General features: G+C 42.3%; 1 protein-coding gene across 1 annotated transcript; it reads right to left on the reverse strand.

The window, feature by feature from the left end:
* Positions 1 to 649: 649 nt before the first annotated feature.
* LOC148138126 (putative G protein-coupled receptor 139) lies at positions 650 to 9,518 on the reverse strand. Its single transcript, XM_087981859.1, has 2 exons — positions 9,380 to 9,518; positions 650 to 1,557 (listed from the first exon to the last, which is right to left on the reverse strand). Exons 1-2 carry the CDS (start codon positions 9,516 to 9,518, stop codon positions 650 to 652), a joined length of 1,047 nt encoding a protein of 348 aa, XP_087837985.1.
* Between the last annotated feature and the right edge of the window lie 347 nt (positions 9,519 to 9,865).

Here is a 9,865-nt window from a genome sequence, read left to right on the forward strand (position 1 = left end):
GTAAACGCACCCTGTTTATCCAGCAACAGAAGCTAAGAGGGAGTTGGAGGTGGATAGGATTTGAAAGAGAGAGAATGGAGGAGGTACGGGGAGAGCAAGACGAAGAGACAGTGAAGGAGAATGGGGGAGGGAGATACAGTGAACAGCAATTACAAAATAAGAGGTGCAGTGAGTACAAATGAGAGAAATTGTGAGAATGGGAGAAAGATACGAATGGAGGGGAACAGAGAGAAAGTTGAATTCTGCTGAGGCCAGGACGGGGTGTTTAACACAGAGGTGAAAGCAAGGACAGAATGACTTCAACAGAATTCTTGTGTCCCCTCCGGTTCCATCCCCTTCTCGGATGACAAGGACATGGGTTAGAATCTTCAGCTCAGCTTCTTCAAAGCAAAGACAAACTCTACTGTTTGACACTTTTTAATGAACGTTTTAATCAGTTACGAATTGAAATTATGGATACAGTCAGGTGAGAGCAGTGCCTTGTCTGGCTGGCTCCTGAGTTGAGAGAAACGCTGAGATATACCCCTGTAATCACCTGTCAGAGGATAAGGACGGACAAACCAGTACGGTCCTGAGTCTATTACCATATTGACAAGCTGCTTAACTGCTGAAACATTGAATTGAAATTTGAAAATCCTGAATTGATTAATTAATGAGTGAATTGGATTGATGTATGAATTTGGGTAAGGGGATACTTCAGCACATTCTTCAACTGCTGTCTGAACTTTTTCTGGGTCACAGCATATATCGCTGTGTTTGTGCAGCAACTGAGGAGCTGCAGCATGAAGCCTAATTCCTGCACAAATGGATAGACAAACACAGACCTATACCCTAAATACCACATCCGGTTCCATATAGAATACACCATCAGCATTGACCATAACAAGATGAAATTGCCCGAGATCACAAACAGCAAAATTATGGATCTTTGTCGATTTCGCATTTCTGTGTCACACTGACCGTCCCCATTTGTGTGAGCACGCAGTCTCTTGCGGGCTCTGCTGGTCACTAAAATGTGTCTGACGGTGAAAATATTGAGTAGTACAATCAGGAGAAATGGAAGAGCCGGGTTTAGGACGTGATGGAGGAACTCGATTGCAGTCCAGACACGAGAGGATTGAACACTGCTTGCTATGTGACAAAACCAGGGGATGTTATCCAGATTATACAGCCCTGACAGCATGAAATACCAGAAAATGTTCTTTAAGCAGCTTAGCACAGTCACTGTTCCAAGAACCACAGCCGCCGTTTTCTCACTGCAATATTTACTTTTCAGGTTCTGGCAACAAATGGCTACAAACCGATCAAAGGTGAAAGTGACTGTGAACCAGACAGAACAGTCAGTTGCTGCATAAAGCAGGACGGCGTGGATATTACACACATGGATGTACCACAGGAAAGTAAACTCTTCCCAATAAACAATGGGAATGTGTCTCAATATCAGATCGAGGATAATGACCAGTAGATCCGCCACTGCCATGGCCCCCAGGTAACGACTGACACAGCGAGACAATCCACAATCTTTATGAAGCAGGATGAAGATTGTCACTCTGGTAACTGTAAGGAAGGTAAACAAAGAAATTATGCATCATTCTGGAGGTAAAGTTGTCGGTTTTATTGCGGACAGAATCAGATTTCAAATGGCTCACTGTATTTAGAGATCTATTGAAATTATTGGAGCTGTAATAACACAGCGCATTGTCTGAATTACTTTAGAAATGTGACGTAAATACAAGAATCCATCCTTTCCCAAACACGGAGACGAACATTCATAAGAACATATAGTTTCTAAGACACTGTCACACACTCTATCACTTGCAAGTAAGCAAAGGTTATTTCTTTTGATTTCCTGACAGGAAAAGTGAAAATCGTTCTTAACGGTTTTGAACGGTTCAACCAGTTCCTTCCAGACAAACGGAGGTTGGAAATTCCTGTCTTTCAATCTCAGTTGTGGTCGCCATTCTGTCCTGAAGAAACGTAAACAGAGACAAAAACGTTCACCCCATTAACTGCCTGAATGTACTTCGAAACAATGTGTCCTTCTCACTGCACCGTGATGTCTTTCTTGAGAATCATGTCTTTTGGTCAATTCACTGACTTTTGGCCAGTGACTAATACCATCAGTTGAAGAACGCTCCATAGATTGTTCCACGCCTTTTTCTTTCCAACTGTTCTTCTCTCTCTTTGGGATTTCTCCCCAAGTATCGTTTACTTTTAACCCCTTGGTTCTGGAAAAAAAACAACTGACATTTTCCTCCGATGATCAGTTCTCAAGGCAGGGCACCAGACTGCATGGCTACTTCATAGAGCATCTAAATTCTCCCCGCAAAAGTGAACCAGAGCTTCCAGCTGTCTTACACTTGCACACACGAACCTATTCCCTGTACATCATCTTTCTCAGGCTTAGTCCAGTGCTTCAGCGAAGCTCACCATCATTTGGAAAAGAAACATCTCATATTCGTCTGAGAGAATTTGCAACACTCTGGACACAATATCAAGTTCAAATTCACAAATAAGAAGAATTGAAAGATAGGTGTCAGAGGGGTCCACTTGACTCGGGAAGGAGCTGAATGCGAGAGAGCAGAGAGCAATCTAGAAAGGTATGTGAAATAAAATTTTACCTCGTGGATTTGTGTTCATTCCATATGCGTAGCACACTCGTTGCAAAACAATTGTGCCTCAGTTTCCATTTTACTCTTTCCACTCTAACCTTAAACTTAGACCCACTCACCCTTGGTTCCCAATGCTATTAAAAATGATGAGTGCATTCAGTCTATCCATGCCCCTCATGACCTTATACACTTCTATGAGGACCTCACACAGTCTCCAAAAAAATATGGAAAAATGTATAAGTTTATCCAAACTCTCTCTAAAAATGAGAGTGTTGAGTCCTGGCAACATTACTGCAAATTTCTTCTGCACTCTTTCCAGTTTAATAACATCCTTTCGACAGCAAGGTGGCCCAACCTGAACACTTATACTCCGAGTTCGGCCTCATTAACGTCTTTTTTTAGCTCTAACATAATTGTGCAATTCCTGTACTCAGTGCCCTGATCGATGAAGTTCAGTGTACCAAAGGCCGTCCTCACTGCCCTACCGATTCCACTTTAAGAGAACTGTGAACCTGAACTCCATGGTCCCACTATTCTGGTACACTCCTTCAGGTCCGAACATTGAACATAAAATTCTACCTTTATTTGAGGTGCCAAAACACAACGACTCACACTTATCTACATGAAACTCCATTTTGCATTACTCGGCCGACTTCCCCAGCTGATCAAGATCCTGATGTAATTTATGATAACTTTCCGAACTTTCTATGGTATCATCTACTTTAGTTTCATCAGCAACTTACGAATCATGCCTTGTCCATCCTCATTCAAATCATGGATGTCGAGAAGAAACTTGAATGTGTGACATGAGAATGCGTTAGGAAGAGGTACCAAACAGCAATCAGTAACTCGAAATAAATCAACCTTGATCAGTTTGACAGAACATATCATGTCGAGTCACACAGTAAGCAGTACTGGGTGTTCAGCTGTTTGGAAGCCGTATCAATGATTTAGCATAAATGCACTGTAACTATGTTAGGCGATGACGTTAAGGTAAACAGACAATTATATCATTCAAAGAAGGTGCAGAGTGTCCAAATGAATACTTGGAGGTGAAAGCTTGTAAGATCGAATATAACATGATATATCCCATGTCATTTTAGTTTCAGGACGAATGTGAGGCAGTATGTGAGTGAAAGGGAGAGAGATGGCAGCATTCGTGATCCAGTGTGAACTGGAAGATTCACTCTTACCCATTCAGACTTCGGAAGTTTTGCTAAATCTGATGGACTGCTCTGTCATGTTCTCAGTTGTCCCATTTCTCTCAGTGGTAAGTGATGAGCAGGCGGGGGGGGGGGGGGGGGGGGGGCGGTGTTTCAAGCCCCGTATTAAGGAGATGACGTCAATCTGAAAGGCCATTTTTTTCCTTGCACGTGAAAACATGAAGCCGTTGGGAATGGCTGACTGCTTCTAAATGAAGACGCTCTGGCTTTTTTCGGACTGTGGGTATTCACCAACATGACGTGCCATGCATGGGCACATTGCAACATTAGATTCTATCAGATTATATTAGATTAGATTAGATTTTCTAGATCGTGGAAACATGCCCTTCGTCCCAACAAGTCCACAACGACCCCCCCCCCCCCCACCCATCCAAGAGTCACCCACCTAGACCCATTTCGCTCTGACTGATGCACCTAACACTATGGACAATTTAGCATGGCCAATTGACCTGACCTGCACATCTTTGGACTGTGGGAGCAAACCGGAGTATCCTGTGGAAACCCATGCAGACATGGGGAGGATGTGCAAACTCCACACAGATAGTCGCCCAAGGCTGGAATCGAACTTGGGATCCTGGTGTTGTGAGACAGCAGTGATAATCACTGAGAGATCCTTCAGTCCCTCTTCTTCTCCATGATGACATGTGGACCACGCATGTCCATGTATATGATCGTAAGTACCGCAATACTGGGAAAACAAGTATACACTGGGTAGCTCCCTGCTGAGAGAGAACGCATTGTATTACCCTAATCCGCAACATATATCCTCCAACATTGATGTAAGCATCATGGGAGATGATTGATAAATTACCCATACCTGCCAGGCAATTCCTGGATATTCGAAACTGAATGAAACTGTGACTCGAGCACTATCCTCCCCCTGGTGTGAGGCTGCAAGTCGTGTTGCAGGAGGTGACACCGCTCTGTGACCATCTCCTTGATAAATCAGGGTTCTTTTACACACTGATCCTGGGTTAAGCGTAGGTTGGGAAGTTGTTCTTGGAAATCCTGGGATGGATGCATCAAATTACTTCCCTATCTCACACACACTCCAAAACACACGCACGCACGCACACACCTGTGGTCATTGCACTTTCAGATTCCAGTAGGGCGTTCAACAGGGTTCGTCATGGTAGACTGTTAAGTACAGTAACATTGCATGGAATACAGCGATAAAAAACATATTTGGATCCAAAATTGGATTGAAGGTAGTCGTCAGAGAGTGTGGTGAAGGCCTACGTTTTGGAATGGATGCTTGTGACTAGTGGTGCGCCAGAATAATTGGTGCAATGTTCATTTTTTGTGATTTATATGAACAAGTCGGAAAGGGATATAGGAAGTCAATCGTTAGTGAGTTTGCAAATGACACCATAATTGATGGTTTAATGGGCAGAGATGAATGTTATCTCTGAGTCCGATGAGGCCTTAAGTAAATGGGTCGTTGGGCCAAGGAGTACCAGATTCAGATTAACTTTGATAAATGTGTGTTCCTGTATTTTGGTCTGGCAAATCAAGGCTGGACGTACGTACAGAATCAAGAGAGTTTTGCCGAACCAAGAGACCTTGGAGTACAAGTTCAGAAACCGTTGAGAATGGCTGACTGCTTCTGAATGAAGAGGCTATGGCTACTTTTACGGCTGTGGGTATTCACCAACACGACGTGCCATGCATGGGAACATCGCAACATTAGATTAGATTAGATTAGATTAGTTTAGATTAGATTAGATTAGATTAGTTTCGATTAGATTAGAATCTCTAATCCTTGAAATCAGTCGCATCGGCAGACAGGATAGTGAAGAAGGTGTTCTTTACGATTGCCCCTTTTTGGTCACTGCACTGAGTCTTGGAGTAGGGAAATCATGTCGTGGCCATGCAAGGCATTGGTTAGACCACTTTTGGATTACAGCATTTATTTCTCATCTCTCTACTATTGGAAAAATGGTGCGAAACATGAAATGGTGCCAATAAGATTCACAAGCATGTTCCCAGTGCTCGAGAATTTGTGCTGTAGAGACCGGCTGAATATGTTGGGTCTGCTTTTCCTGGAGCATCGGAGGCTGAGTATAAACCTGAAATAAGCTAAGACAATCATGCGGGACATGGATACACCTGATAGTCAATGTTCTTTTCCAAGAGTGAGCGAGCCCAAAACTAGAAAGCACAGGTTAAAGGTGGTAAGGGAAGCATGCGAGAAGAATGTAAGATCAAATGTTTCAGGCAGAGGATGGTGCGTGTACAACATGAGCTGCCAGAGCAAGTGCAGGAGGCTGGTACAAGTGCAATATTCAAAAGACATCTGGATGAGTTGTTGTTTAGAGCGATATGGTCCACATGCTGGCAAATGGGACTAGATTAATGCATAATGTCTAGTCGACTTGGATGAGTTATACCAAAGTAGTTGTTTCGCTGCTGCACATCACTATGACTTTATGACACGGCGTTTTCAGAGTTTCCACTCCCTGCAGACTCAGCTCCATTTGTTGCTCATGTTACAGACCTTGATGATGCACTACAGTACTCATGCTCCATCAAGAGTTGGAGCACGAAATCCTCAGGTCTCACTGAATGTCTGAGACATGTCACAGAACAACATCCAGATAACCACCTCCAGCAACTCCACTAAATGTTCAATAATAGGAGTCAGTCAAATCCCCTCAGCTGCAAGTTGGATGTTTTGGTGTGTCCGGTAATTCACGATAAGCTTCCTCGTGTTACTGAACGCATGATCAGCTCAGAGCGGCACACATTGGCACTGAGTGCACAGACACAGACAACGTTTCAAAGACGTGAGTCAAACCTGATGAACCCCTTGTCCAACATACAACACTACAAGGGATACAGCAGAAAGTAAACAACAGCCTGAAACGTATCTTTTTATTGTTTTTGAGGTTCACAAGGCCGGTACTTGATAATCTAAAGAGCAATATATTCAGGCCGGAAAAGGTACAGAGGGACTGGAAGATTCGTATTAAAAATAGAAACAGATACTTACTTTCCTGAGAACATATGGTAGAAATTGGGAGAAAAAGACAAGAGGAGTGCTACTAACTGAAGGATTCAGACCTGAGACGGTCCAAACCACAAGAATGAGAACACCGCAATATCTTCGCTCTCTCAACATCTGAATCTGGACCAACCCAGACACAGTAAAGAGGTACAAGACGACAGGCCAATATGGAGTGCTGCACGGACTATGCTAGGTTATTGTTCAGAAAGCTGAACTATCTGACCAGTATGGCGAGCATTTAAAAAACGCCTGCATATTGGTATTACAAGCAGTACATAACAGCATATCATTGGGAAAGTTGGATCCTATGCTGTGAGTGAAACGTGGCTCCTATAAACCTATGTCGAAATGTCGAAGAGTGTGGCGCTGGAAAAGCACAACTCCTCAGGCAATATCTGATGAGCAAGAGAATCGACATTTCAAGCGTACGTCCGTCATCAGGAACGTCTTGTCCCTGAAACATCGATTGTCTTATACGTCAGATATTGCTTGACCAGCTCTGCTTTCTCAGCGCCACACTCTTTGACTCAGACCAGCAGCAGCATCTGCAGCCCTAAATTTCTCCTCTAAATTGATGTCTTCAAATCTCCATTGTACGAGTTCAAGGTGCGTGTAGGTGTGTGTACGTGTGAGATTGTGTCAGTATGAGTGTGTGTGTGAGCGTGTGCGTGCGTGCATGTGTCTGTGTCTGCGTGACAAATCGAGAGAAAAAAAGCGAGTGAGTCTGTGTGACTAACTTGGGAACCGTGGTATATGTGAGGATCATTGTTTGTGAAAGTACGTGAATGAAGGAAATTAGTTTAAAGATGAACTAGCAGGAGTTGGGGTTTTCAAAAGAGATAGATGGATGGACATTTAATGGACAGATAGGACGATGTCATTAAGAACATTAACATTAGTGTATTGCCGGATCTAATAACAATGCAGAGATGTTTTCACAGGAATGATCGATAGAGGGGATTTCTGGTGTCAGTTCGGATGGAGCATCGAATCAGAATTTATTTCTACACATTTGAAGCTGGCAGTGTCAGTTGCAGATTATTCGAATCAATCAGAATATATTTCCCTGCTAAAATTTTAAATAGAAGTTTGGATGAGCCAGTCAGGTATGTTCTGGATGCTTCTGGAAATAAAATAAGTAAATGGTCGGGCATGGTGTCGGAAATCAACTCATGGTCAAAGGGATTACAACAATTATAGGTATCATTACAATGGCCAGTGGAATCTGTGCTGTTCATCTTTGACATAAATGATTTGGAGAAAAACATTGTTGTTAAGATTAGTTTTTGGCAATGGAACAATTGGTGGAAATGTGAAAAGTGAGCAGGATTGTTAGCGGATCAAGCAGGCGGTACAGCGTTTGAAGACATGGGCAGACCAATGGCAGATGAAGGTTTAATTGGAAAAGTATGACGTGATACATTTTGTTAGGAGATGTACAGGTAATAATTGTAGAGTAAAAAAAATGAAATGCCGGGTGATCTGTGTGGGCAAGTCCACGGATCACTGAGGTTGGGAATGCAAATAGCTAAGATCGTAAAAATAAAACATTTGGCATAGTTGGCGACAATGTAAGGGACATGAATTATAGCAATAGTTAAGTTATACTGCAGCTTTTTAAAACATTAATTTTAAAATGCACATTTGGAACATTGTGTACAGTTCTGATCACCACATTACCAGAAGGACATGAATGTTTTGGAGAGGGCACATAAAATAATTTAACGGTTGTTTGTTGGGGGGATTACATGTTTGAATAAAGTTTGGGCAGGCTGCGTTTCCTTACATTGGAATGCAGGTGGTTGAAAGGGGAAACGGATGGAAGTTTATAAAATTGTGAATAGCATGGATAGATTCGAAAATATGAGGCTTTTTCGCAGTGTGGCGTGGTCATTTACTTGGGGACACAGGTTCAAAATACAGGTGTGCGGGGCAATTAAGTTAGCTGTGCGTGCCAAGTTTTTCCCACAAAAGATGTTGTGCCTGGAATGCACTGCCAGAGGAAGTAGGCGAAGCAAGAAAACAACGATCAGCATTCAAGAGGTATCTGGACAAATACATGGATAGGAAGGAAATAGAGTGATACACATCTTGTAATTGATACAGCATTAATATGGAAGGACTGTATTGTTCATTATTCTTTGTTCTAATTGTGAATCGCCCGTTTCAATCTCATTTATTTTCCAGAGATGGGATAAAGTCAGAGGTAGGAAATGAAACTTGCATCCAAAACACAAGACAGTGAACTATAAGTTCTCAACATTAAATAACAAGGGCAGTGATACAATATATTGTGTTTCACAGATGGAACTGAGTATGTCAACACAGAGAGACCTACAACGGGCACTGCCTGAAGCAAAGATGGAGAGAATGAATGAACAATTTCACTGATGCATATAATAGTGGTTTGCACGGTGAATCTCTGGACTCAGTGTCTCAGCAGGAACAATAACTGTACCAAGGAGTGGAAGCATGAGAAGGACAATCAAACAGTCACACATAGTTTATCAAAACAAAATTTGGACAATGAGACTTACGAGGGACACCAACGATAGCCAGGATGGGATAATAAATGTATTGAATAATGAATAGTACAAGTTCGATCCGACGTGATAATGGCAACCGATGATAGTACGTAGAAAGATACCAAATTCTCCTGGCTAAACTCCTGTCCATTGCTGTAAAATTCCAGTCTATCATTCTCAAATTATCACCCATTTTTTGATAATTCCAGTTGAATGTTCTCAGATTCTGATCTCTTCTCTAAATTTCTCCGGAGTTGCTGAATCTTATGAGTGGTGTGGGTGATGCTTCCTCTCATACTATTTGATTAGACATCGAACGGAGCTCATTTATCATTTACAGATATAAAGCCTCCACTGGCTTAATTAGAATCTGTGGAGACTTGCATTAATAACAGTCTCTAAACAAACAGTTTCAGTTAACACCTTCCTTGTATCACGTTTCATATCACAATGAAAGGGAACATTTACTCAGTCTGACTGAAATGTTGAGGGTTGCTA

The sequence above is a fragment of the Chiloscyllium plagiosum genome, unplaced genomic scaffold, assembly GCF_037043375.1.
Source record: "Chiloscyllium plagiosum isolate Xiang-an unplaced genomic scaffold, Cpla_swu_hap1 HiC_scaffold_41, whole genome shotgun sequence".
In the NCBI taxonomy this organism is placed as follows: domain Eukaryota; kingdom Metazoa; phylum Chordata; class Chondrichthyes; order Orectolobiformes; family Hemiscylliidae; genus Chiloscyllium; species Chiloscyllium plagiosum.